The 25,047-nt window shown below is 57.3% G+C and overlaps 9 protein-coding genes across 9 annotated transcripts; 4 read left to right on the forward strand and 5 right to left on the reverse strand.

Annotated features, from left to right (window-relative positions):
• Positions 1-1,597: 1,597 nt before the first annotated feature.
• Positions 1,598-8,980, forward strand: SCHCODRAFT_02730130 (uncharacterized protein; the record flags this gene model as incomplete). Its single annotated transcript, XM_003036545.2, has 23 exons — positions 1,598-1,761; positions 1,811-2,143; positions 2,193-2,348; positions 2,396-2,492; positions 2,544-3,017; positions 3,067-3,288; positions 3,336-4,571; positions 4,620-5,130; positions 5,181-5,664; positions 5,723-6,014; positions 6,067-6,164; positions 6,218-6,296; positions 6,357-6,593; positions 6,643-6,837; positions 6,886-7,153; positions 7,208-7,405; positions 7,454-7,631; positions 7,767-7,889; positions 7,938-8,025; positions 8,073-8,157; positions 8,209-8,336; positions 8,385-8,591; positions 8,651-8,980. The coding sequence occupies 23 exons, from the start codon at positions 1,598-1,600 to the stop codon at positions 8,684-8,686; spliced, it is 5,889 nt and encodes a 1,962-aa protein (XP_003036591.1). The 3' UTR covers positions 8,687-8,980.
• On the reverse strand, positions 8,802-11,055 carry SCHCODRAFT_02747560 (uncharacterized protein). The gene is made up of 2 exons (XM_003037922.2): positions 9,944-11,055; positions 8,802-9,891 (listed from the first exon to the last, which is right to left on the reverse strand). Exons 1-2 carry the CDS (start codon positions 10,721-10,723, stop codon positions 9,145-9,147), a joined length of 1,527 nt encoding a protein of 508 aa, XP_003037968.1. The 5' UTR covers positions 10,724-11,055; the 3' UTR covers positions 8,802-9,144.
• A 1,058-nt stretch (positions 11,056-12,113) lies between these two features.
• On the reverse strand, positions 12,114-13,481 carry SCHCODRAFT_01141070 (yeats-domain-containing protein). The gene is made up of 4 exons (XM_003037923.2): positions 13,403-13,481; positions 13,125-13,350; positions 13,034-13,070; positions 12,114-12,980 (listed from the first exon to the last, which is right to left on the reverse strand). The coding sequence occupies exons 1-4, from the start codon at positions 13,430-13,432 to the stop codon at positions 12,509-12,511; spliced, it is 765 nt and encodes a 254-aa protein (XP_003037969.1). The 5' UTR covers positions 13,433-13,481; the 3' UTR covers positions 12,114-12,508.
• Positions 13,482-13,964: 483 nt separating this feature from the next.
• On the forward strand, positions 13,965-14,540 carry SCHCODRAFT_02622242 (uncharacterized protein). The gene is made up of 5 exons (XM_003036546.3): positions 13,965-14,043; positions 14,104-14,141; positions 14,200-14,251; positions 14,307-14,374; positions 14,431-14,540. The coding sequence occupies exons 1-5, from the start codon at positions 14,016-14,018 to the stop codon at positions 14,452-14,454; spliced, it is 210 nt and encodes a 69-aa protein (XP_003036592.1). The 5' UTR covers positions 13,965-14,015; the 3' UTR covers positions 14,455-14,540.
• A 246-nt stretch (positions 14,541-14,786) lies between these two features.
• Positions 14,787-15,803, forward strand: SCHCODRAFT_02677619 (uncharacterized protein). The gene is made up of 2 exons (XM_003036547.2): positions 14,787-15,001; positions 15,112-15,803. Exons 1-2 carry the CDS (start codon positions 14,947-14,949, stop codon positions 15,687-15,689), a joined length of 633 nt encoding a protein of 210 aa, XP_003036593.1. The 5' UTR covers positions 14,787-14,946; the 3' UTR covers positions 15,690-15,803.
• Positions 15,804-17,435: 1,632 nt separating this feature from the next.
• On the forward strand, positions 17,436-18,406 carry SCHCODRAFT_02622249 (uncharacterized protein). The gene has a single exon (XM_050345105.1). The coding sequence runs from the start codon at positions 17,534-17,536 to the stop codon at positions 17,960-17,962; it is 429 nt and encodes a 142-aa protein (XP_050200507.1). The 5' UTR covers positions 17,436-17,533; the 3' UTR covers positions 17,963-18,406.
• SCHCODRAFT_02622250 (Glutamyl-tRNA amidotransferase B subunit) lies at positions 17,914-20,439 on the reverse strand. Its single transcript, XM_050345106.1, has 11 exons — positions 20,305-20,439; positions 20,157-20,236; positions 19,963-20,104; positions 19,831-19,904; positions 19,674-19,777; positions 19,540-19,624; positions 19,372-19,489; positions 19,145-19,317; positions 18,863-19,089; positions 18,630-18,748; positions 17,914-18,409 (listed from the first exon to the last, which is right to left on the reverse strand). Exons 1-11 carry the CDS (start codon positions 20,426-20,428, stop codon positions 18,114-18,116), a joined length of 1,542 nt encoding a protein of 513 aa, XP_050200508.1. The 5' UTR covers positions 20,429-20,439; the 3' UTR covers positions 17,914-18,113.
• An 82-nt stretch (positions 20,440-20,521) lies between these two features.
• On the reverse strand, positions 20,522-23,513 carry SCHCODRAFT_02257149 (uncharacterized protein). The gene is made up of 6 exons (XM_050342211.1): positions 23,306-23,513; positions 23,222-23,254; positions 23,088-23,163; positions 22,579-23,036; positions 21,758-22,532; positions 20,522-21,707 (listed from the first exon to the last, which is right to left on the reverse strand). Exons 1-6 carry the CDS (start codon positions 23,413-23,415, stop codon positions 20,649-20,651), a joined length of 2,511 nt encoding a protein of 836 aa, XP_050200509.1. The 5' UTR covers positions 23,416-23,513; the 3' UTR covers positions 20,522-20,648.
• A 314-nt stretch (positions 23,514-23,827) lies between these two features.
• SCHCODRAFT_02622259 (thioredoxin-like protein) lies at positions 23,828-24,980 on the reverse strand. The gene is made up of 7 exons (XM_003037926.2): positions 24,822-24,980; positions 24,748-24,769; positions 24,543-24,690; positions 24,306-24,479; positions 24,184-24,250; positions 23,924-24,119; positions 23,828-23,859 (listed from the first exon to the last, which is right to left on the reverse strand). The coding sequence occupies exons 1-6, from the start codon at positions 24,895-24,897 to the stop codon at positions 23,986-23,988; spliced, it is 621 nt and encodes a 206-aa protein (XP_003037972.1). The 5' UTR covers positions 24,898-24,980; the 3' UTR covers positions 23,828-23,859; positions 23,924-23,985.
• Positions 24,981-25,047: the final 67 nt, after the last annotated feature.

Raw genomic sequence — 25,047 nt, forward strand, 5'->3', positions numbered from 1 at the left:
GCTTGTCTATGTTGTTTGTTGTGGGTGCCGTTATTGATGGGAAAGCACGTGGGCGCGCGACGCGTCGAGGACAATGTCGAGTTCGTGCTTGCGTTACACTCTCATCGACATCGCGCTCGACGTGCTCATCTTTCGCGTACAGACGCGCATATAGCATGAACTCGTCTCAGGGACATGTTGTCCCGAACATGGAGAATCCAGACGCGTCGCCAGCCAAGCTGATCGAGTCCATACACGCGCTACAGAACGCGCTCGACGACTTCCACCCAACCAAACCCATCGATGTGGCGCATCGAAAGACGTGGATCGCGCTCCTCAATGGGCTGGCAACAAGCACCTTTGCTACATTTCCCTCTCCTGACGAAGTTGCGACCTGGGACATCCTCAGGGAGAAAGTCGCGTTGATCGACGTGACGCTGGACACCCTCCTCAAAGCCGTGAAGAACGCGCCGAGTATCTTTGCCGAGCAAACGGAAACTGTCAGGGAGATTTTTGCGCGACTGCTGCAGCTGGAAATCTCTCTGCAAGCTTGGCTGCAGGTCGAGATCAAGGACAACCAGCCGGATGTTACATCGCCGCAGGTCTTGGAGGAGAAGGTCGTGCAGACTACGGTCATGCTCTTGAGGACGATCGGACACACCCTTCATATGCTATCCTGCAACGCAGACCCCTCGCAGGGCATGCGCGACGCGCTTCGGGAGTCATTGGACATCGCGCACGGTGCGTATGCTACCTCTTAGTTGAAGCACCCAGACTAAGCAATATCTAGATTTGACGCATGAAGAGCTTCCCCTCACGTTCCCCATGGCCATTAAGATGCATCAGACCCCTCGACTCCAGCCACTGACACCCAAGGAGCTAGAGGACGAGGTACGTGGTCTACTATATATTACGGCCTCCGTCTGACGACTCCGTAGAATATCCATGCAGACCCCTCACGACTGCTCCTAGACTCGCGCTCATATGTCCCACTTTTTGTCGTCCACCTACTGCGCGTCGTACTCCTGAGTACTTCGCCCCCTTGGACATCATCCCGATACCTTGCCGACGCTCGATGTCGCCTCTCCGCGGCCATTGCGTCCGTGTTCGACCACCTGCTCTCGGCATCGTGCACGACAACGTTCAAGGTCCGCGCCCAGTGCCTCTTGCAGACACTGGAAGCAGCTATCAAGCTATCGGACGGTTGTGCTCATCCGCCGGTCGCTCTCGCGCAAATGTACAGGAGGCTTTTTATCTTTCGTCTCGCGCAGCTGGACCGACCAGAGTGGGCACAGCTTGACGAGAAGGTCCTCACGCTATGTCGAGAAAATGGTTCCTTCGTGATGCCGAAGATGGACCTGATGAAGATATTGGGTCTGACGACAGAGGAGACTGACAGTGAAGATGCGAAAGCGGCTCTGGTAGGGTAATCTATACGCTGGCACATCGAGATCGGGATTGACGAAGATTTTAGGGCTTTATCGCTCTCTGCTGCATCGAGTTATTGCGCGCAAACCCAGATGAAGAGGTGCTCGTGCATCTCCGGAGGATAGCAAACGAACTGGACCCGCGCAATTCTATAGGCATTTTGGAAAGACTCGAGCGCAGAGTCCTGGATATGCAGCTCGTCCACTCGAAGCCGGTGTCCAATTGGCGTGCCGATGTCCAAACGCTTGTGCAAGAAATTGTATCACCTCAAGAGATCGCATGGATGGACGACGATGCGGAAGACGCTGTGTACGTGCGCAGGGCGATTAAGGAAGTCCAGATTCGCCTGAAAAAGTAAGTGTAAGATGAAGTTTACGGTTCTACATCTGACATGACCACGTAGGGACAAGGCCCCGCAGACGATCGCGGCTCGAATGGCGGTCGCTAAACGCCTCGCGCGCCTTCCATGCCTCCTCGCGCACTGTGATGGGACAGACTGCGAGTCGCACATCGATCCTGCCGCGAGCTGCGTGCACAGGCTGCTGCCAGTCCTCGCCCACTTATGCGACCCTTGCGAAGAGGAGATCACGCCGGCCTTGAAAAGAGCTGTACTGGACCCTTTGGCTAGCTTCCTCAAGCACCATTCTTGCGACACGCCAGCCTCGCTGGAGCAGCCCACCCGCACTGTCATGTACGGTCTGGTCGATAAGGACCGCGGTGTACGGATGGCAGCAGGGTGAGTGCATTTGCCCACCTATAATATTAGAGCTAATAACCAGCTGAAGACGCGCCATGAAGGCCCTTTTTGCCGTGTATGACGCTGGCGGAATGGCGACAGCGCGCATAATGACTCCGATATTCGATGATATCTACCGCATCGCCAACCAAGGCAAGGCACCTATCACGGAGACACTCCTGCTGAGTGTCTGCGCTGCGACGAAGTGGGTGATGACCCCAACATGACAGCGCGTTGCTGACAAGTCATCAGAGCAGCGTCTGCGGAAATTCTCGGTCAAGGGTTCTGTTTCCTGATCGCGCAACTTGCTCGTCAAAATCCCATGATCAAAGGTATTGCCTTCACGCAGGTAAGCAGGCGATAATTTTTGCCCGACGGGCGCTTACTAACTTTCGCGCAGATCCAGTCGATGGCGCGTCACCAGAACAGTCATCCGTATAAGCTCTACTTGGCTCACATCCAGCGCATCGCCCCTTATGTGGCATTCCGGGTCTGCTCTCAGCCGAGCCTAATCGTCGAAGTGTGCAAAGTATTCGAGGTCCAACGGAGCGACTTCATCACCGTCAGCCACCCCTACACGCTGCCGCACCTCTTCGCAGCCCGCGAGGGCGAGGTCATCGAGCAGCTCTTCACGATGAGCGGTGGTTTACGCCAGCAGTTGCTCAACACTGCCAGTTTGATCCTCGCTCGAATATTCCGCGCATCCACGATGGAGCGTACTGAGGAGGCCATCCAGTTCCTGATAGCGTTTTGTGAGAAACACGCCGAGGGTGAAGGAGCCAATCTGCAGAACATAGTCCGCATTTACGAGGTCTCCACTCTCACTGAGCTTGTTGTCGACCTGGGCAGCAGCGACGAGGAAACCCGTGAGATCGTGCGTGGTTTGACGATCAAGCAGACGCACAATACTGAATCGCTTACAGGGTGCTGACGCGATAGTCAGGCTGCAAGAGGTTTTGGGAGAAGGGAGGTTAGAGCAGCACGTCTGGCTGAAGAACAAGATGCTTGGAGTGATATCGTGTGTCGGCAATATGCTGCAAGACAAGTCGGGCAAGAAGACCGCCGAGCAGAAGCGCATGATACTGCGCGGACTCGGCGCCTTCATCAGTCGCGTTGGACCAGCTATAAGGCACATTGCTCCTCAGGCGAGTGGATAGCTATTGCCGCGGTTTTCTCTCTGACCGGGTCGCAGATCATGGCGTGCTATCAAAGTGTCATATCTGCCCCGGAGCTGACGGAAGCCACCCTTGAGTCCTGGCTCATCTTCCTGCAGACGTTGGAGTGGGCGGATATTGGCGAGGTCGTTGGGACCACCAGCTCTACATTTGTCCTCAACTGGCCTTCCTTCACCCCCGGCGCGCGACAGATAGTTCGGCAGGCGCTGGAGTACCTGGTGCCGGCTGGCGAGAACACGTTAGGCCCCGCTCTACGGGAGTGCGCCGACTTCAGCGCCGTCGAAGAGCTCAAGGACATCCAGCGTCGTCTGGACGGACTCAAGATGCACATGCCAGCCAGCGAGAAATTGGACGCGATATTGGCCCGAGCCGTCAGCCTGAATATGACAGTCGCTCTGCAAGCCCATCTGGAGCTCAGGTCCTTTGCGACAATGAACAAGGCGTTCTTTGCTCGGCTCGCATCTGGCGACATGTTCGATCCCCTCATCGGCCAGGCGCTGTACGCTCTCATTACATCGGCCTGTCGAAACGGCGACGACAATGGACAAATCCGCGCGCTCGCCTTCGAATGCATGGGTATCATTGGCGCCATGGACCCGGACAGATGCGAGTTGCCGCCGGTTGAGACCTCGATGATCGTCATGAAGGACTTCGAAGACGAGGACGAAGCGATCGCCTTCGTGATCTCCCTCTTGCAGAATCTTCTTGTCGTCACTTTCCGGACAGCGACCGACACGAGTTTCCAGAATACGGTCGCATTCATCATCCAGGAGTTAATGAAGTTCTGCAAGTTCGTACCAGAGCTTGTATCTGTCGACCGCGGAGGACCAGTTTCCATCAAGGTCAGAAATCGGTGGAATAGCCTTCCGAAATTCGTCTCGGAGGTTATAACGCCCTACTTGGACGGACGGTTGGGTATCGGCGGCAACGCCGCTGGTTCAGACGCCATCGATCTCCCCGTTTACTCGCGAAAAGCGGAATACCGAGAGTGGATGCAGCATCTGAGCTTCCAGCTGATCGAAAGGATTACACAAGAGACAGCCTCCCGCATATTCTACCCATTCCGATTGTGTATCAGACACCACGACGTCGTGATCCCTCACCATCTGCTACCCCATCTGGTCCTGCACCTTCTCATATCGGGCACCGAGAACGACATCGACTTCGTTATGGGAGAAATTATAGCGGTCCTTGAGGACGTCGCTAACCCGGAGAGTCGCTCGACGCCGGAGAAGCGCCTTCTGAGTGCTCAGGTGCGAGGTGTTTCATGTGCGCTCCCGACATTTGCTGAAGTTGATTAGGCCGTCTTCATGTTGCTTGACCACCTCAACAAGTGGATACGCTTGACCCGTCAGGACATCGCCAAACGCAAGAAAATGGACCCCAGAAGTCGCAAGACAACCGTCCTGAAAGTGGAAGGCTGGCTCGTTCGCGTGGACAGCGCTCTATCTGCTATCAACGAGAAGTTGATGGCAGAGGCCGCCCTTGAGTCTCGCTCGTACGCGCGGGCTTTAATGGGCTTCGAGCGGCTTACCAGAACACTCCGCGAACGCAACATGACACACCCCGATCTTCCGACGTATTACGAGCGCCTTCACGAACTCTACTCGCATTTGGATGAGCCGGACGGCATGGAGGGCGTCTCCACCTTGATTTTGTCGCCTTCGCTAGAGCACCAGATTCGTGAACACGAGAGCACTGGCAGATGGACGTCAGCCCAAAGTTGCTGGGAGGTTCGTCTACAGCAGTCGCCGGACGATATTACCTTCCATCTCGGCTTGCTTCGTTGCTTGCGTAATCTGGGACATTATGGTGAGACCTCATCTGCCCCTCGAAGTTGCCTGAGCTGACGCTACGGGTAGACACTCTTCGAACCCATGTGCGGGGAGTCCTTGTTCGCCATCCAGAATGGGAATCAACTTTAGCAGGCTATGCAGTCGAGAGCGCATGGATGGTCGGCGCATGGGACGACGTCGCAGCACTCACTAGCGGGACGACAACGAACGCCCCACAGATATTGATTGCCAAAGTCATGCTGGCTATGCGAGAGGACGATGCCGCCCAGGTCAACGCTGCTTTGGAGATCGCGCGTGCGGCTCTGGGACGAACCGTGGTCGCTGCAGGGGTTTCTGGATATCGGCGGTCCTATGAGGCCACGTTGGACTTGCATATGACGCACGAGCTGGAGCTCATTTACCGGACCTTAAGAGACGACGACTCAGTGCGCCGACGCCACAGCATGGCAAACCTGATGCACGAACTGTCTACGCGCCTAGACGCGACTTTGCCTGCCTTCCGAATCCGGGAGCCCATTCTCAGCATGCGCAGGGCCGCGTTTTCGATGGAGTGAGTCTGTTCATGCGACCTTGACGGAATTCATCTTCTCATCACAATTCCCCCAAAGCCCGAATGCCGATTCGAATGCCTCTGATCAAGTAGGACGCCTTTGGCTATCCAGTTCGAAGATCGCGCGGAAGGCCGGCCAATGGCAGACCGCATATAGCGCGCTTCTCCAAGCACAACAGAGCAAAGCTCCATATTCTTTCATCGAAAGCGCGAAGTACGTGAAGGCGATCGGGGAGCCACTACGCGCGCTGCAGGAGCTCGAGAACTCGATGAAGCTCATCGGTATCCTGGACGACAACATGTACGACCTCACTGTCGATCAGTCGGAGCTCAAGGCCATCAAGGCCAAGGTACAGTTTTCGCGCGTACGTCTCGTCTTCTAATCGCTGATCACCCTTGTAGGCTCACTTGCTACGGGCTCGTTGGATGAATGAATCTGACCGGTACGATCCGAGCACCATACTCAAAGGCTACACCAAGGCGACAGACTTCAGTCCACAGTGCGTGGTCCACTCGCTTATGTTGCCGCGCTCTTAACACCACCTTGCTTCAGATGGGAAAACGGACAGTTCAGGTTAGGACAGTTCCACGACAACGCCTATAAAGACGTGCTGGAGAATACTCCCAGAATGGCGAGCAAGTAAGGCAGAGTTATGCTCCAGTAACGTCGTCTGATTCTTCTCTGTAGGCAGTGCCGGATGCTCTTTCACGTTGTCAAGGCGTTCGCGAAGGCCATGCGTTTCGGCTCCAAGTACATATATCAAACGGTTCCGCGCCTTCTGACGATATGGCTGGATATCAGCGACAAGCCCGAAGTCCTCGCGAGTACAGCGACCGAGAAGCCGAGGGCCGAGCCCGTAATTATCGACGTTTTCCGTGATATGTGTCAGTCCGTCGAGGACGCCATAAAGAAGGTGCCAGCGTACAAGGTCTGCCGCGTCACTTCATACATGGGTCAGTCGCTGATTGATTTTGCAGTGGTACACGGCATTCCCCCAAATAGTCTCGCGCATTGGCCTGCAAAATGGTCAGGCCTACCAGATGCTCTCCTCGCTCGTTTGTAAGGTGATCTCGGAATATCCAAATCAAGCCCTGTGGCTATTCGCATCCGTTGTAAAGTCGAAGCAAGAGCTGCGCAGGACTCGCGGAAGGGAAATCATGGCGAAGCTGCGGGTGCGTCGCCTTCGGAGTCCTTCCTATAAGTGTATTGACTTCGGACAGCATATGCCATCCGGTGGACGCTCTCATCTCGCGCAGATCATCGCTAGCTCGGAACTCATGACGACCAACCTGCTTCGTGTTTGCGAATACGGCGTAGACAAGGCGACGTCGTCGTTGTCTCTATCGAAACAATTTCCTGAGCTCAACAAGATAGGCCATTCAAACCTCATCATTCCCCTGCAAGAATCGATGACTGTAAGTCTACCACCGGCGTCCAGCGACGACGCGTCGCATAAGCCATTCCCCGATGAGCTGCCCACGTTCAACGGTACGTGCGGCTGTGGTCGTCTTTTCACCGCTAGGGATGCTTACGCATATCAAGGCTTCAACGACGAAATCGACGTTATGGCAACGCTGGCGAAACCCAGGAAGATCACTATACGTGGCAGCGATGGGCATACCTATATGTTCTTGGGCAAGCCGAAGGATGACCTGCGCAAAGACGCTCGCCTCATGGACTTGTTTGCTATGATCAACAAGCTGTTCAAGGCGGATTCCGAGTCCCGACGCAGACAACTACGTACGTGGAACGTCGTGCGCGATGATTCGAGCTAATCCGTGGATATAGAGATACGCACTTACGGCGTGATCACACTTAACGAGGAGTGCGGGTTCATACAATGGGTGCCGAACGTCACGCCCATACGGCCCATCTTGACCAAGCTCTGGGCCAGCCGTGGCATACCCGCTTATGTGAGTCGACAATCCGATGGATATCAACATCGTGCTCACACTTGTGCCCTACAGTACGCCGAATTCGAACAGGTTAATCAGGCTTGCATACGCGACTCGAAGATTGCCGCCAAGCTCTTTCAGACCCATATGCTTGCAAAGTACGGTGTTTCCGCACTGGCGACTTGAGCCTGCTAATTCTGTTCAAGGTACCCTCCGGTCTTCCATGAACACTTCCTCGAGACTTTCCCGGAACCGACGGCCTGGTTAACCAGCCGGCTGAACTTCTCGCACACGAGTGCAGTGATGTCGATGGTGGGCTACATCCTTGGGTAAGCCTGCGGCGACTATATCGTCGGACACCACTGAAGACTTCGCAGCCTCGGAGACCGCCATTTGGAGAACATCCTCCTGGACATCAATACAGGACAGGCGATACATGTTGACTTCAATTGTCTGTTTGAAAAGGTCTGAACTGTCTGCTCGCGAGTCTTCTCCAACTGAGTCAGTTGCAGGGGAAAGCTCTCACCGTCCCGGAACTGGTACCCTTCAGGCTGACCCAGAATATCGTTGACGCAATGGGCGTAACGGGAGTGGAAGGTGACTTCCATTCGTCCGAGACGACGGGGCTTTCGCTCAATAACTTTACAGGCTTCTATCGTATCAGCTGCGAAGTCACTATGAAGATCCTGCGAAACAATAAGGACTCGATCATGAGCGTCCTGGACGCGTTCATTCATGACCCGCTTGTCGAATGGGAGGAGGACAAACGCAATTTGGTGCGTCTCACGCTCTCTCCCTCGTACCGAGCTGACCGACTCTTATAGGCTCGTAGGCAGGAAAGACAGAAGAACGCCAATGCCATCCGGGCAAAGACTGACCTCAACGCGCTGGCGCACAATGCGCTGGGCCTGATTGGCCGGAAACTGCAAGGGGAGATTCAGGATAAGAGGGATAGCTCCTTGTGGAAAGAAGTCTCGACTGGGAAACTCGTGCAGTCCCTGATAGAGGAAGCAACGAGTCCCACGAACCTTGTAAGTCGCTGGTCTTATTCTCTTCCATCACCGCAAGTATTCATCGATATCGTCTCCAGGGACGCATGTACCCTGGTTGGGGTCCTTGGGCTTAGTTCTTGTGGTCCACCTGCGTATCTGATGCAGCATTTGTACTTGGTGTGCGCCACACTACGCCGTGCCTCAGTTTTCCCAAGAGACGCTTATCTTCACGACCATTGTTCTTTCGACAACGACTTGGCATAGTATGTACAGATACCTATAAGTTACATTACCCGTAGTCTATTTTACAGAGCCATCCGGGCGCGCAAGCCAGGCGCTCCCGAATTCCAGGCGGAGAAGAGCTACACGACCGACGTCCGCATGAGAGGGTATGTACGTGCACGCGTCAGATGTATAAGCAGGTAGTACAATAAGAAGCCTCAAAAAACAACAGTGGAGAACAAACGTGATCATACATGGGCGGCCAACCAGCCGCGGCGACATAAGTAACACATAAGTAAATAAGAGGGCATCGGCGGAGTTCGTTCGGAACGCGTCGTGATGGGGCCGGGAAGAAAAGAGAATAAGGATATCACATGGGGCCGTGGTTATATGCATCTCCGTAAGCAAACGTGTTGTAGGCCCCGGCGTTGGCGTCGGTGGCGTCGTAGCCGGCGGCATCGAACGGCAGAGCCGCGGGCGCGCCAGAGTCGTGTGGTATCGACCAAGTCGGTGCATCGCTAGCGGGCGCGGCGGCGGCGAAGCCGTGCGCGGACGCGTCGCCAAAAGTGCCCGAGTTGTAGTACTGTCCAGCGTCGCCGTCCTGGATGTTGACGATCATCTCGTTGTAGACCTCCAGGTAGTGCGCATCCTCAGCACTGAGCGGGGCGTGCACGAAGGCAGGGTTGACCGTGCCAGAGTTTTGGTAAGTCTGCTCGACGGGGGCGGCATATGCGGCGAAGCCGGATGAAGAAGAAGCGTAAGAGGCCTGGTCCACGTAGGAAACCTGGTCGTATGAGTAAGACGGCGCAGGGGCCTGGGCGTACGCGTTGGACGCGTCGTAGCTCGGATTCGTGAAGGCATGAGTGGGGGTGTGAGCGCCAGATGTAGAGATCTGGGTAGCGTCGTTGTACGCGGGTACAAAAGACGAAGGGTAGGGAGACGCGGTTGAAGGCGTCATAGAATACGAGGGCGTGCCCTGAGCGGGCGGCGGGCCGTCGTACGACCAGTTGACAAGTGTGGCGGCGACCGCTTCGAGCGGCTGCACAAGCGAAGGCGGCTGCATCTGCTGCGCGGGCGGCGGGCTCTTCCGATGCTGAGGAAGGCTGAGGAACAATGGCTGTCGATGAAATTCAGTTGATGGAAGGGGGAAAAGGTAGAACCGGACGAACCTCGGTCTTCTGGACGTCAACGCCCTCAGGGATCGTGTAGTGCGCAGAGTGGACTGGCATGGCGGACATCCAGCTCGTGGGCCGGGGGCGACTCGCGGGGGAGGCCTCAGGGGCGACACTGGAAGGCGGCGGCGAGGATGCGGGCGGCGAAGAAGGGGGATCGACCTCGACGACGGGTGGGTCAGAGACGCGCAGGCGAGGCGAGGGCACGTAGTCGCTGTCGTCGTCGCCGTCATCGTCCGCGTACACGGAGCGCGCGAGGACGTGACCACGACGCGCACTGCGCGCGACCCCCACCCGCCCACGCCGAAGGGGCCTGTACTTGTAGTGCGGGTAGCACCTCGCGTGCTCCGCCTTCTCCTTCTTGGCGAGCTCGTCGTATCGCCTCTTCTCCTCCTCAGAGAGCGCCTTCCACGCTTCCGAGGCGATTTTGGACAGCGTCTTGCTGGACTTGCCACGAGACTTTGACGTGCCACCGTTCTTCTTCATCGACGCGAGGTGCTTCTTGCAGAAGTCGCAGCGGAAGATGACGAACGCGTTACGGGGGCGGGGGATATATCCGGGGTCGCCGCGACGCGGGGGGTTCAGCGGCGCGTCGTCGCATTGGTGGAACTCGGTGAGGACCGAGGACGCGCTCGAGGTGGGCGAGGGCTTGTCGAGGGGCGACCAGGCGTCGCGGTTGCACTTGACACGGAAGGTAGACATGAGCGAGGACGTGGGGTTGTGTTCGAAGACGCCGCCGGGGGCAGGGGACCAGCCGTGGACACGGGCGGAGGACATGATGGTGATGGGGCGAGAAAAGTGGGAAGCAGGTCAGCGGTGCGCACCTCATTATATATTGTATTGCAGCAAAGAGCGTTCCTTTGTTCTCCTCCAGATCCGCCGGCCCCGTATTGCGGGATCGATCATGATCATTGTTCTCACACGCCCACGCCTGGTCCCGCACCGTATTACCCCTGCCCGATATGGATAGCCCGGCGTCCATGCCCAATTGGAAAGTGGTTCCTGCATTTTCGCTGGAGGCAAATTTGCGTCACACCTTTTTCCTCCGTTGCCGTTGCCGCCGGTTGCTTGCCTGTGCCGCAATACGCCGCCGCACGTGAGCAACCCCCCCCCCCGCCCTTCGCATTGAGCGGGCGACGACCACCAACGACGGCGACCATGCAGCCCGCCACACTTCCCCGCCCCCGCCCCTACATCTGGCGGCCCGCCGCCTCTCTTTCACCGTCGGCTGCCCCTGTGCCGGTCTGTCTTTCCAGATGCGTAACATCCACCTGCAGTCTACCCTGGGCCGCCAAAGTCTCATACCCCTTCGGGCGCATTTTTTGTGGTCGTTTGAGGGTCATAAGCAGGTGTGGGTCATAGATAATGACGAGCCACTCACCATCCCTCGACATATCGGCGGAGAACAACTAGACGGAAGAACCTGCCAATATACGGGTCCAGGCATTCTGGGGTAGCCACACGCGCAGGTCTGCGCACCCGGTCCTCGCGGGCAAGTAGCCGCCCTCGCAGATCTTCTTTCAGGGCTACCGCGCGGCGGGCGCCACGACACGTTGCATGGCGCTTACTCGGCGCCATATCTGCCCCTCCCACAACACAAAAAGAGGGGTTTTTGTAAAATCAGAGGGAAGCACACAAAAAGCGGCGAGATCACGAACCTTGACGCTGCGTATTCGCACGGGGCGGCGAAGACCGCCGATGCTTGCCATTTCTGGTCTTGCTGCAGAGCGCAAGGTCTAGCTTCGGGTGTGTTCCCACATGATTGCCCGGCGGGGCGGTGGGAGACGCAGATCAAACCTACTTCTCGATGGAGAACGCCTGTAGGCGCATGCACCTATGGGGAACCTGATCTGCCGTAACCTTTGCACACGCCATTCAGCTCCAGGAGAACTGTATCACACGCACTATTGCAGGATGACATGGGAGACCCTCTTTCAGTCGACGTCGATAGGCGAAGCACAAGTTTTGCCCCCGTTCATTGACAAGTACCTGGCCGATATGCAGCCCGACGCTCTCCTCCATTGTCGATGGCGCTCCCCAGACCCAAGGAGCCCGAAAACCTGCAAACTAGCGCGTTTTACCGTGAATAAATGGTCACCTGCTATCCGTAACTTGCATCAGGCATCACGGTTCTCCATGAATGTGAATCATGGAGAGTGGGTATGTTCAAGAAAGGAGTGGAATATCATTGGGCCCATTGTTCTCTGCGATATGCTCCGGGTCGACCAGGCCCGCCTCCGTCTCTCCTCTCCGTGGGCTGTAACATCCGCAGGGAGGATTCAGATTGGCGGAGGCCGACTTACTCGGGGACGCTCGCCAAGCACGTGCCATTGACGCCACCAACCCAATCCAGAGGAGCAGATGCCGCACAGTCGTCAAGGCATTGCAAACAGAAAGAGGCTTGCGAGAGCCAGTCGCATGCATCGGCGGTGCAGCCAGCGTCATAGCGAGTGTGCTCTAGAAAGAAATCCGACGCACATCACTCTCCTCGAACATCGTCCTAATCCCGGCGGCATATACACACGCCCAACCCATCGCATACCGATCAGCGCTATGCCGCAGCTAACCGCCGGCAAGCTGTTTCTCGAGTTCCCTCAGCTCGGCCTGCTTTTCAAACAGCACCTTGCGCATTGCCTCCGTCTGCGCGACGACCTGTTTTTTCGCCTGCTCCAGCCGATTCCATTCGTCCTTCTCCATCTGCTTGTTGAATACGGGGGTGCCGCCCTTGCTGGCCTCGAGTGTTCCCGGGGCGGCTATGTGGAAGGGGATGGGTCCCCTAGGCTTGTCTGGCAGCGGCGTAGGTGGGTGGGCGGTCAGGGTACTGAGGAAGTTCTGGAAGGGGTCGTTGAAAACGATCTCGTCGTACTGCCAGGAGTGGACCGGCCCGTGCGCGCGAGCGACCTCGATGGAAGGTATCTCGGGATCGCCAGGCGCGGGCCAGGGATGTAGCTTGAGGTGGTGGTATAGCTGCATGGCCTTTTCGCCCGCCTCGGTGACAAAGGTAATGCGGATGAGGATCTCAAATTCGCCCCAGCTACGAATTGGTCAGTACGACGGGTAAGAAGAGACGTGGGGTAGCGCACGCACCCGGTCTCGGTAAGCTCAAAGGGCGGCTTCTCGACGCCTGGAATGGAGGAAGGATGAGCAATAACGCGCGAGGGATGTCCAGCATACGCACTGCGCGTCGGGTTGACATATGTGTCGTGCAGCTTGAACGTCACGCGTCGTATGAAGTAGCTCAGATCGTCCGCGCCACCAACGATATCAGAACCTGGCGCAGATGCAGCGCTGCGCACCGCAACGGTCCACTTGTGTGTGTGATCTGGGGGCGCAGTTGCTTTCTCCTCGGGCGTCATGACACGTGCTGTATTCCCGTAGATGATCGGACGGTAGATGTTGATATTCTGTGCTCAGCTACAGTCGCTGTCGCGCTCAATTGGGGGACCGTAGACGTACTCGCACGCGTATTCGGTCATGGGCAGACATCGTGAGGGGGAAAGAGAAGAGGGAGAAAAAAGGGAAGTACAGATGGACGTCACGGACAAGTTCTGAACAATGGCACAACTTTGCGTGCCTTCTTTGGTCGGCGCGCGTACACACGGCCAAACAAAAGGCCATCAATCCGGCGTTCATCCTCCAGAATCGAGAGGCCTCCAAATGATGTGGGCGCGCTAGGCCATGGAATATTGACTTGAAGAAATAACTAGATGGGTACCGTCTCGACAGAGGCCTTCTTTACGCCATATGTAGCTACAATTAACCATCCGACTGAAATTCATTGTGTTCACGAACGCTCGAAATTCCTGTGGCTATCCCTCTGAGTCTGAGATGTAAGATGATGGAGAAACTCTTGGGACCTCGACCTGGGTTCCCAGCGGCGATGCAGAACGCGAAACTAGCAAGGGAACTCGGAAGGGAGTGACTGGCGGAGTGGGCGTGCGGCGTTCCAGGCCGGACGAGGCGCCGATCGCCGCTCGGCAATCCCCGGCACCCCGGAGGGATCCCAGAATTTCCCGACGTGCGCAGAGCTATCATCACCCGCGACCACGACCGCTTGCCAGCAGCGACCATGAAGGACGTCTTCGGAATCACCACTCGTGCGTCGCCCTTGCGCCCTCACCCGTCTACCTAGCTTGCTCACCCTATCTAACCCGCAGTTCGCAACAAGACGATTGAGAACCAGAAGCTCTTCCAGGTGCGCGGCGGAGCGCGGGGCGGGTGCGAGGATTATGCTGATATTGGGCGTGTTGCAGAGCCAGAAGGGCCCGATCTACTGGCGTGGGCCGCGCGGGGCGCTCTACATGCGTACGTCGCGCCTGCCAATCACAACCCGCGCGTTTTGCTCATCGCGCGCACGCAGGCACCTACTACAGCCTCTTCGCTCTCGGCATGACCGCGTCCGTGGTCGGCGTCTACAACCTCGTCTTCGTGCGTCGTTATATCCCTACCATGCATGCTCCTTGCTGATTGTTGTCGTTGCGCAGGGCTCACCGGAGACCCTCATGTAAAGAGCGTAGACTCAATCTATAATTTGAATCAAGCGCCTGTCATTGACTGACTCCTTGCGTCTGTGTCCTTTGTCGGAATCATTCAAGTGTTCACCCTACACCGCCCTGCTCTTGACCTGCGCGTCTGTGCAGGCAATGGTATGTACTCCTTCCCCGGTTACGCACGAGTCAGACGGTCTAGGCCGCCAATACGAGCCTCGCGTTGCTTTTGTCGGGCGTTGATGCGCGCGCTAACCCGCCAGATGGTCCCAGCACTGCCATCAGCCAAGGCGCTTGCAGGATTAATCCTGGTCTTTGTTGTTCACACCCAATGCATGGTCCCTATGGGTGTATGACCCGTCAACTGCTGGGTATATAACACCCACCGTTAACGCTCTGTAGCTCACCATCTCTTTCCCCGCTACGTCTCGAATCCTGACGACTGACTCGTAACAAACGAACGAACGTCGCTCACCACAATCCTTACAACCAGCGCACACGAACACGACCACCATGCCCCTCCACTTCACCGTCTTCGACCTCGAGTTCCAGTTCACCTTCGAACCCTGTATGTTGAATTGCCACTTGCCACTTCTCCGTACCATTGCCCCTTACCATCCTCCTAACCCCTTACCATCTTACCAACCTCTTAACCACCCAACTAACTCCTCCTCCCAGACAAGATCAAGCGCGCCACCAAAGCCAAGGCCGCGCAGTACCCCCCGTCTACCTACCCCGCTTTCCACCACCCGTGCACCGCCACCAACTGCACCTACGCGAACCCGCCCAGCTGCACCGCCGGCACCTTCCGCTGCCGCGGCGCGCCCGAGGGGCCCTTCACCTGCACGGGCTACTACCACGTCTCCGAGCGCAAGGCGCGCGCGAACAGGGCGTGGTGGGAGGCGCGGCGGCGCTCGGCGCTCATGCAGGAGGCGCGCGATGTGAGGACAGGGGTCTGGGAGGAGCAGATGCTGGAGTGGAGAAGGGAGCTTGAGGGGAGGGAGAGGTATGAAAGGGAGAGGGCGGAGGCGGAGGCGAGAGAGGGGGCGAGGGCGGCGGCGAGGATGGAGAGACAGAGGGCGTCTCCCACGTCACGACCCCGCGGCCCTCGCGCGCGGTCGCCGGCAATCTGCGAGGACCGTTCTGCGGGCCAGTCTTCGCGGCGCTCACCGACTGCAGGCCGGGAGCGGTCTTCACCGTCCGGCACGCGGGCCTCCCCATCCAGCGCGCGTCGCTGGGCCGTGCAAAACGCCTAGACGACTACTTGACGACCTCTACTACTCTGCCTGCCTGTCTTTACTGTACATCGACGAGTCTTCGCCTTAGCTGGACTATAGGCGTAATTCATCGATAATTATTTCTCGCCTTCTCAAACTGGAGTGATTCGATCGGTGCAGTGTTAGTCCTCAGAACTGCTTGGCCCTCTCGTCTAGAATTGGGAGTGATCATCCTCCTTACCACCTTTGGCAACGATTGCATCGCTCGCTGGACTAGGAAGTGATGAACTGTATTGCTGTATCATGGAGTAGCCTGACAATTGCGAGCGAGACAGGGAGGGTCGCGCGAGCGCCACAATCCACTTTACGCTAGGACCCCTGCTTATTGGCGTGGAGGTTTATGTTAGATGCCGGACAAGTTTGAGCCTCGAAACGGAAAATGTCTCTGAAAACACCGGACAAATCGAGGTTGGGCGTGTGAAGCTCTCTGCAGAGGGCCGGACAGGATATGTTGGTCGCCAGCAGCTCTCTGTCAGATGCCGGACAGATGGGGCAGTGAGACGCTCGACAAGGCCCGGTCCAAGAGCAAATATTCAATTTGCCGTGCATTTTCATCCGAATTTTCGACGGTCTCTGCGCTCATCCGGACAAAAGTCGAAGTCAAAGTCGAGGTCCCTGAAAAAACCGGACAAAACGCGCCGAAAATGCCCAAAAGTGTCGGACAGAAAACCCCGGACTTTGATGGTTTCGGCAGAGACCTCCACGCCAATAAGCAGGGGTCCTTTTACGCTCTGTGGCAACTTGTTTGGAGGGGTAAAGTGGCTATCGAGGGACAAGGTGACTATTGAGGGGGTCACAGTAAGGTGACTATTGAGGATCGAGCTCCTTTGAGGAACTCCGTCTGTGATAAAGATTTCTGCGAGCTTTCGAGGAGAGTGATAGGCAGCAGGCGCCAAGAGGCTGCTGCAGGTGTGATAGACGGAGACCTCGTATGTACCTGATGTGACATGGGTGTGTGAAGGAAGCGCGAGGGAAGATCAAGCGCGTGGCCGGATGGCTTTATTGCCCAAAGCCGAAAGCTCATTGTTCCCCGGTCGTCCATCACCGACATACGCTTCTTTATTCCTGCTGCGAATATAAACGGATGTTCGCGCGTGCATCTTGTCCTCAGCAACACCAAAAGGCCACCTCCGTGCCACTCCAACGTCTTTCGCGCGAGTGAAGACCACCACCACCTGTACATCCACTTCCCTCCTCGTGAACATTGCAACACTACGCGATCGACCATGGTCACCACTCGCAGTGCCACCAACAGTCCTCGGACGACTACGTCCCCGCGCACCACTCGTTCCCCCAAGACCAGCGCGCCTGCCACCCCCACGCCGCGCAAGACGCCGATGTGCAGGACGTGTGGTTTGCCACGCAAAGGCCACACGCGCGCTGGCTGCCCTACCACCGACCGCAAGCCGTCCTCAGCCACCGCGCCGGGCACCCCCACGGACACAGACACGGAGTCGGATCTGACCGAACTCGAGGAGCCCTCCTCGCAGCTCTCGCGCCATATGAGCAGCCTGTCGATCGTCGGTGGCGCGCCCTCGTTCCGCGGTGCGCACCCCGCGTCCCCCTCCCCTCAACCCCGCGCGACTGGCCGTCGCCCGAGCGCGCCCCTCGTCCACGAGGACACGAAGGCCGCATTGGCGAAGCGCCGCCGCAGTGAACGCGCCGAACGCGCGCGTCGTGAGTCCCTCCCCCTCCAGGCCGTCTCCTCGCTCACGCCGAGTCAAGCCGACGTGCTGAAGAACCTCGTGCATGCCACTTACTGGGACAACGTGGCGCAGGAGGAGAAGCCACTCAGTACGAAGATGCCTGGGACACTCATCGACATGACGCCCTCTGGTAGCCAGCAGAGCCAGCCCGGGAGTCAGGATCTGTCTGCTCATGGCTCGACCTCGTTCCATGGGGAGCCGTCTGTCGAGGAGCCTCGGCGTGTGGGCCGCCCTCTCCAACGTTCCATGAGCGTGCAAGAGCGCGAGTCGTTCATCGCCAGCGTCGCGCATAATAGCCGGGCGCAGTGCTACCTGGTTGACAAGAACGACGTAGAGAGGGTGAAGGAGCAGGCGCCCAGACATCGCCTGCACACGCGAATCCTCGGTCTGCAGAAGAGTAATGATGTCTGCGTATTCATGGGGCACGACGAGCAGGCCGTTGAGCTGCTATACCAGCAAACGAAGCGCACTGGCAAAATCAGCGCTGTGGCTGGTGGCGCAATGGCGGGGGCGATCACTACGTTCGCCACGTTGGCGTACTCTTGATTGGTGGACTCTATTAGCTGGACTAATCCCTACCTGGCTTCTGTTACCGTCCATATCTTACGCACACTCCCTCTTTCTTCGATGACTCGACATTGTAGCCTGGAGCATTAGATGGACACGACCGATATACTAGCATGCACTCTTTACCCAATCACTGCCTCAAAAGCTCCTCCAACATCGCCTTCGCCTCCTTCGCGTCCGCCCTGCCCTTGCTCTCCCTCATCACCCACCCCAGTATCTTATTTATCACATTCACCTTCCCCGCGCGATACTTCGCCACCTCCGCCGGCTGCGCCGCGAGAGCCCGGGCGCAGAGGTCCTTTAACCCGTCTCCCCCGCCACCGCTATTGTCTTGCCCGACCACAAACCCCTGTGCCTCCGCGAGCTCCAGGGGCGGGGCCTCCGGATTGGCAAGCATGTGGCGCAGGAGGTGCTTGCCGGACGTCCCTAGACACGACGAAACGCGTTTCAGCAAGGGTAAGGGCGGACAATTACCAAGGGGAGGGGAGGCAGGAAGTGAGACATTCGGAAAGGAACTCGGGATACGACAGACATCGGGAACTCGGGATGCGACAGACATCGGGATACGAAAAGGGAAATGGGAAATGGGAGCAGTAGAATAGGTGGGAGGGGGGTAAGACATGGGTGGGGGGGGACCGACACTCACATGTGATCGTCCCGCCCTGGACGAGGTCTATCAGCTGCCCGAAGGCGTCCGCGGTCAACGGATTGTCGGAGAAGGTGCGTTGCTGGGCGGACAGTTGGCCAAGCAGGTCTTGGGTCATCCTAGAGGCGAGGCGGGAGTTAGAGGCGGGAGCGGATAGAAGGGAAGGTTCGAGAGTGCATGGCCGTGTCCAGAGCGAACCAGGGAAGGGAGGTAGGCAAGGATTCGGTACGCACCAATTGACGACGACTTTCGGGTCTCGCTTCCCAGACTGGCAGACGAGGTCGAGGTACGAGATGGCGCCAATGGAACCCTCGGCCGGTACGCGCTCGCCCATGTACTCTTCCTCGAGCTTCATCAAGGTGTTGACGTCGCGCTTGGAGAGGCCATAAGCATCTCGCAGACGTGCGCGAGTTTCCCAGGGAAGTGGTGGCTGAGTCTCGCGAAGCCGTGTTAGGCGATCCTGACGAAGGTTGTTATCCAACGCTGCTCAATTACCTCATGCCTAAGCTACGCACCTCGCCAATCCTCAGCACACCAAGGTTCGGATCGGGCATGTAGCGGTAGTCCTGAGCGTCCTCCTTCGACCGCAAGGCGTACGTCTCGAACGTGTTCGGGTCGAAGCCCCGAGTCTGCTGCTCAACGCAGGCGCCAGACTCGAGGATGCCCTTCTGCCGTGCAACCTCGTGCTCTGGGAGAATACATGAGATAAGTCAGTGGCAGACGGCGGAGAGAATATGCTTGCTGATGGCGGCCATGATGAACTTGACGCCATTGACGTTCTTCACTTCGCAGCGCGTGCCCGAGCCTGGCGGCGCGTCTGCTCGGTTGACAGAGACGTTCACGTCGCAGCGAAGTGAGCCCTGGATTTTCATGAGGACCCGCGAGTGAAAAGGATTCAGGCCGAAAATACCATCTCCATGTTGCCATCGCTCGCTCCAACCGTTCGAAGCACCGATTGCAAAGCACGAACGTATTGGCCGGCTTCTTCCGGAGAGCTCGAAAAAGGTCAATGAGAGGATAGACAAGCAAGGTAACGAGACGTACCTCATGTCTGGCTCAGTGACGATCTCTATGAGGCCCGTCCCCGCTCTGTTCAAGTCGATATACGATTTGCGCAATCTGGGGACGGTCGTGGACTTCGCCGTGTCCTGATTGCCTTCGGTGAGTACTGCCGGTGTCAAGTGGAGCATACGAGACTTACCTGCTCCAGCTGTATCTGGTGAATCCGTACGGTGGAATTCTCAAGCAGTAGGGAGCCATTCCGGGCGAAGGGAGCTGGAATGCAATTTATGGCCAAGTAAGTTCGATTTCACATCGGAGAGGGCATTGTTACCATAGTGCTGGGTGATTTGATACCCCGAAGGTAGATCAGAATAGAAGTAGTGTTTCCTGTCAAAGGAAGAGCGGGGGTTGACTTCGCACTTCAGCGCAAGCGCTGCGCGAAGGGCTAAATCGACGCAAGCCTGGTTCAGACGCTGTAAAACAATTACAACCAATCTCTCAGATTATTGACAGCCTCCAACTTACTGGTAGCGTGCCAGGAAACGCGGCGTCAAATGCCACAAAATGCGTGTTGGGTGTATCACCCAAGTCCGACGTCGGCGCCTCTACCGAAGTTCGGTTTTGCGTTAGCTATGCCAGACGAAAAATGAACCTAAACGAGAAGCAAACCTACCCGAGAAAAGCTTTTGCTTAGACTTTAACTGTGCGTGGGTCTCTATGCCTATGACGGCCTGCCAGCCGGACCATCGGCTGTCATGTTTGAGAGCGCGCGTGTGCAGCCGGCGCGCGACGAACATGCAGGTTGCGGGCAAGACGCGTTCGGGGGTGCACGTGATGGGGGAGAGTTCGATTACGGCTTGCGGCGAACTTGATCTTCACGAGTCTTCACCAGCACTCTCGAGGTATAGTGGTGTGGGTTAAAGAGGGGAAGCTCGCTCGTCCGTCGATGCTTAGGTAGTATTTTACATACAGATCCAATCCCGTAGATATGTGTGTCCCGTTATTGAAGGTAGCTTCTCAGAGTTCCCCCAGAGGCTCGTCGTCATCGTCGTCTTCATACATCGCCGACCCGCCCACCCAGAACACCCGCCAGTCCTCCAGTCCCTTCCGACATACGCCATACACGCCCTCCTCGCGCTTCAGGTCGCGCAGCATGATCTCCGTGTCCACACTCCCATACGTCGACGTCGAACTCATAGACGCCGAGTACCTCAGCCCGCCGGGCGATGGCCTGCCGGACAGCCCCGGCGGCGACATCGCACTCGTGAACCCGCCCTGCGCCATAGTGCTGCTATAGTACGCGCGCTCGGGATTGTCCCAGTGCCCACCTCTGCACATGAGCGCGGCGCCGCCGCCGAGGTCCTCGAAGGCGGTGCGCTCTTCCACGGGTCGCGCCTTGCCTTTGCCCTTCCCCTTGGTCATGAGCGCGGCGAGCGGGATCTCGCGCACCTCGACGCCGTCGTCGCCGGAGGCGATGACCTGCAGGAAGGGGTCGTCGCCCTCGTCGTACTCGGATACGCCGCAAAGGCGCACGACAACAGAGGCTGGCGGTGACTGCCACATCATGGCATGCAGCGGCGGAAGAGGATGTGTCGGCAGGGGACATGGCAGGAGGTGGGAGACCAGGCCTCTTGTCAGGAGGTACAAGTCCTGCGTACGGCCTTCACCTAGCTCGAGGTGCACGCGTGTTGGCGGAATCCATTTCGGGTGGTGAGGAGAGTAATCGACAGATACTCGCGAGCGTCGACTAGCAGCGCTTGCGACGGAGGGATTTGAATGCAATGATACGCTCGCGCTTGGATCGTCCCAAAGCTCCCACTCGCCCACTGCCGAGTCGGCAAGACGTATCCAGCCGGCCTTCTTCTCGAAGACGACGAACAGGCTGGTATGAATGCCGTAGTCGATAGTATGAGCCGCACGCGGGCTCTCCGATGTGACATGCATAGAGCTGCCGCTATTTGAGCGCCCATGCCCATGTTTATGGTATTTCGACGAATCCGAAGACGACCGTGCCATCTCATGGACCGCCTGCTGGAAGAAAGTGATACTCCGCGGGGTGAGCGGGGTGTAGAATTCCTAGCCACATGTCAGTTCGCCGTCGCGCTATCACTGCGCGCACGCCTCACCTTGACAAAGTGGAATGCACGCTCTCCCCTTGGCGTCTCATACAGCAGAATATTCGACTTCGTCGACACTGCCAAAAGCTGCCCACCAGTGCCCTTGCGATGTTCGTCCTTCCACAACGCGTACGACAAAATCGACGCATGGAGTAGCCTCGATCCCGGCGATGCAAGCGGCACAAAGTCCGTCGCCCATCGCAAAGGCAGCTCGTCGACCAGATCCCAGCTATCCCCTCGCGTCGGTGAATGCGGATGAGGATCGGTCGGACTCCCATCAATCGCCTCGACGGCCTCCCTCAGGCTCCCCAGACTGGGTGAAGGACTTGAGCGTCCGTTCTTGTTGCTTGTGAGTGGGTTGGGAGAGGTACGAGTGGCGGAGGGCGATAGCAGGTTGTGGTATGAAGAAGAGCTTGGCTCGGCGTGGTCTTGCTTCGGACGCTCAATAAAGTTCTGAATCGACTTTGCGATGCTGCTAGTTGGTCGGTGGCGCTTCTTGGTTGGCGTGGACTGTGCACTCCAATGTGAGGGGCGCGCGAGATCAAGCGGCTTAGAGCCCTGTACACACAGTAAGCATGACACGTACATGTGAAGCGGCAAACGTACCTTGTTCGCCACAGCCCACTTCGCCAGACTGATGAGACTGGATAGATTGTACATGCGCAACGAGCGCACGCTCTCAGAGTGGTTCTGCGTCGCTGGAGGCCCAACAAGCGCAAGCACGACACCCTGCGGTCGACCATCTCCCGTGTTCTCCGCTTCCAAGACAGTCATCTGGAAGACACTAACGAAGGTGAGCTTCGTTCGCAAATATTAACAGGGAGACGTACCCCTCACCCGTCCAAATCGTACGCGCTTGCGCCTCATCCGGCCCGCGCTGCACTATGTGGCCCGCATTATCCCAATGCTGAGGATAAAGGTCAAGGACGCTCAGTCCTTCATCATGGCCGATAAGAATGAGCCTGTCAGACAGGATTGGCAGCAGGCAGCGTATGGGTACCGTCGAATGCGGTAGGAAGCGCGAGCCGAAGTTGAACATCTTGAGATGCGAAGGCTTTAGGCGCTGCGGGAGGAAAGGCAATGCAGGCATGGGCGGGGTTTCTGGTGGTGCCTCTGCTATGCTTTCTTGTCGTAGGAGATCGACGGTGCGGATTTGCAGAGCGGGTTGTGGCGTGGGTGGTTCGCGGGTGATCATGGGCGTTGGTACATTGATACTGCGAGGTGGGAGAGGCGGAGGTGGCGCTTGGGACGGCGCCAGATTCTGTTGTGTTGCTTGGTACGAAGGATCCTGGTTCACAGCTTCAGTATTTCTCGCCTACGAGAACGACAGGATACACACCTGATCGTTGCCCCATCCTCGCTGACGCCGCCGTTCGCGCTCTTCGGGTGTGACGCCATGATATCGTTCAGCGGCTCTACACGTTCGCGATCGACCATCAGTGGTATGCGCGCGCGCTTTCCGAGTCTTCGTACCTCTTCTCAATCCAGCCCTGCCAGCGGCCAAACCTGAGAAACCTCTGTCAGCTCAGCTTCTCATGCCTCGAGTGATCCACGCACCTCGAGTTCGGCCCTTGACTCGCCGCAAGATCATCGTACGTCGGAAGTTCGTCACCGACGCCACCACGGTCCTGCTCGACGCCTTTGAATCCCTGGTCTTGGTAGGACATCCTTGTGTAGTAGTATGCTTCGAGTTCGTATATTCCGCCGAGACGATAGTTTGTGAACACTCCGCTCCGGCTTAGCTGCCGCGATCCGTATGCAAGAGAATGCGGTGCACCGAGGCTCTGCGGGGTCGATCAGGACGCCCGCGGTCGGCTGATTGGGTATCTCGTCGCGCGGCGCGGTGAGCGGGCGCTGCTGAGGATGACGGTGCTGGTCAAAAATGAATATGTGGTCGCTCGCAACCCTCGTTGGCAACTTGGCACAATGAACGGGGTCCAATCGGTTCCGGAACGCCCGGCGCAGTGCCCGCAAGCCGAGACGTCCCCATTCGGTAGTTCTATTGTATTGTGGACACCGCGTACGCATACATAGCCTCCTCCACTTCGTGTGTGCCGCAAGTAGGGTTATAGTAAGCTCTGCGGTACCGTGTGCGTCTGATAGGATACAACCTACCGTGTCGATGAGCAATCCGGCAAGAAGGCAGCGAGGTCGCTTTCTATGGCACGAACTCACGTTCGATGACTACTATACATTCACTCCTTCTACATCTGATATACGACAAGGGAAGCATCTATTCAGACGCTCACCTTCTTCTCCAAAAACTCGGTCCATTCTTTCTCGCCCCAGCTGCTAGAGATGGAGCCCTCGATGACGCCGTCCCACAGAACAGTCGGCGAGAAATGGATGCTGTTCTGGCGGGCGTACTTGACTGGAAGCAGACGCCAGTGAGCCTACACGCTGGACACAACGCAGTCGGATATATCGACACTCACCGCTGTAGCGCAAATCGTCCGTCACAGCATTGCCACCATTTCCAGATGTCTTGTGCGCGAGCAGATCCTTGGAGGAAAGCGGTGAGATGCCCGCCTTAGGCTATTCTCGCGAGAAAGCATACCTTGATCTTGTCGGCCACGCCCTCACCACCAATTACTTCGCCGGCCAAGTTGGCGAGCTTCTCGCGGGTCTGAACGGGCGTCTGGGTGGACGTAGGTACGTCAAAGTACTCCGTCTGGTGCGCGAAAAGCGCCGAAGAGAACTTCCAGAACTTGTCCGGATACGCCTTAAGGACCTGTGCCGAGAATGGTAAGTCATATTTGCGTCGTTAAGAGTGTAAAAAGGACATTAGACGCACCGCCAGAGCAGCCTCGTGGGTGAGTGTCGAACTGGCATGCCACGGCTGGGGATGGGGACGGAAGATGGCCTTCACTTTGCCCTCATACTTCCCGCCCGAGCTGAGAAGAGGGATGATAACATTGTCAATTGTGACGGCTGTCTTCGCGCTGGGGGTGACCATGTCATGTCAGCCCGCTTCCTATTCCCTGCGTCTGTAAACCAACCAAAAAGGGCAGACAAAGTCCACTACAGATCTTCCGTCAGCATACACGCGTCTGAATTCAGCATAAACGCTCACAGAATAGGTCAATCGTGTGCGGTGCAGTCGCCTGGCCGGCGATGATAAGCGGGCGAAGGGAAGGCTGGAGGGCCATCGTATCGACTCAAGTTCGAGCGGGCGTTGGGGGATAAAGATGGGCTACAGAAGCTATCGAACACGCGATATATAGCCGCCCGCGGGCTCACGACAGCATGAATTGCTCACTATTGCGTCGTCGTCGAGATGACGGTCTCTGTCAAGCACT

The sequence above is a fragment of the Schizophyllum commune genome (assembly GCF_000143185.2).
Source record: "Schizophyllum commune H4-8 unplaced genomic scaffold SCHCOscaffold_5, whole genome shotgun sequence".
Lineage (NCBI taxonomy): Eukaryota > Fungi > Basidiomycota > Agaricomycetes > Agaricales > Schizophyllaceae > Schizophyllum > Schizophyllum commune.

Coding starts and splice junctions, on each gene's coding strand:
- SCHCODRAFT_02622242 (XM_003036546.3), top strand. CDS start 14,016: ATGAAGGACGTCTTCGGAATCACCACTC. Junction 14,044..14,103: donor CGTCTTCGGAATCACCACTC/GTGCGTCGCCCT, acceptor TCTAACCCGCAG/TTCGCAACAAGACGATTGAG. Junction 14,252..14,306: donor GCGCGGGGCGCTCTACATGC/GTACGTCGCGCC, acceptor GCGCGCACGCAG/GCACCTACTACAGCCTCTTC.
- SCHCODRAFT_02622249 (XM_050345105.1), top strand. CDS start 17,534: ATGACGCCCTCTGGTAGCCAGCAGAGCCAGCCCGGGAGTCAGGATCTG.
- SCHCODRAFT_01141070 (XM_003037923.2), bottom strand. CDS start 13,432: ATGTCTGCCCATGACCGAATACGCGTGCGA. Junction 13,351..13,402: donor ATGACCGAATACGCGTGCGA/GTACGTCTACGG, acceptor AGCTGAGCACAG/AATATCAACATCTACCGTCC. Junction 13,071..13,124: donor ATATGTCAACCCGACGCGCA/GTGCGTATGCTG, acceptor CCTCCATTCCAG/GCGTCGAGAAGCCGCCCTTT.
- SCHCODRAFT_02622259 (XM_003037926.2), bottom strand. CDS start 24,897: ATGGCCCTCCAGCCTTCCCTTCGCCCGCTTATCATCGCCGGCCAGGCG. Junction 24,770..24,821: donor GCACACGATTGACCTATTCT/GTGAGCGTTTAT, acceptor GAAGATCTGTAG/TGGACTTTGTCTGCCCTTTT. Junction 24,120..24,183: donor GGACGATTTGCGCTACAGCG/GTGAGTGTCGAT, acceptor GTCTGCTTCCAG/TCAAGTACGCCCGCCAGAAC.
- SCHCODRAFT_02747560 (XM_003037922.2), bottom strand. CDS start 10,723: ATGTCCTCCGCCCGTGTCCACGGCTGGTCCCCTGCCCCCGGCGGCGTC. Junction 9,892..9,943: donor TTGACGTCCAGAAGACCGAG/GTTCGTCCGGTT, acceptor TTTCATCGACAG/CCATTGTTCCTCAGCCTTCC.
- SCHCODRAFT_02257149 (XM_050342211.1), bottom strand. CDS start 23,415: ATGTCCTACCAAGACCAGGGATTCAAAGGCGTCGAGCAGGACCGTGGT. Junction 23,037..23,087: donor GAGGATGGGGCAACGATCAG/GTGTGTATCCTG, acceptor GCTGTGAACCAG/GATCCTTCGTACCAAGCAAC. Junction 21,708..21,757: donor GTGCATTCCACTTTGTCAAG/GTGAGGCGTGCG, acceptor ACATGTGGCTAG/GAATTCTACACCCCGCTCAC.
- SCHCODRAFT_02677619 (XM_003036547.2), top strand. CDS start 14,947: ATGCCCCTCCACTTCACCGTCTTCGACCTCGAGTTCCAGTTCACCTTC. Junction 15,002..15,111: donor CCAGTTCACCTTCGAACCCT/GTATGTTGAATT, acceptor TCCTCCTCCCAG/ACAAGATCAAGCGCGCCACC.
- SCHCODRAFT_02622250 (XM_050345106.1), bottom strand. CDS start 20,428: ATGTTCGTCGCGCGCCGGCTGCACACGCGCGCTCTCAAACATGACAGC. Junction 19,905..19,962: donor TCAAATCACCCAGCACTATG/GTAACAATGCCC, acceptor ATTGCATTCCAG/CTCCCTTCGCCCGGAATGGC. Junction 18,749..18,862: donor CCGAAAGTCGTCGTCAATTG/GTGCGTACCGAA, acceptor CCTCGCCTCTAG/GATGACCCAAGACCTGCTTG.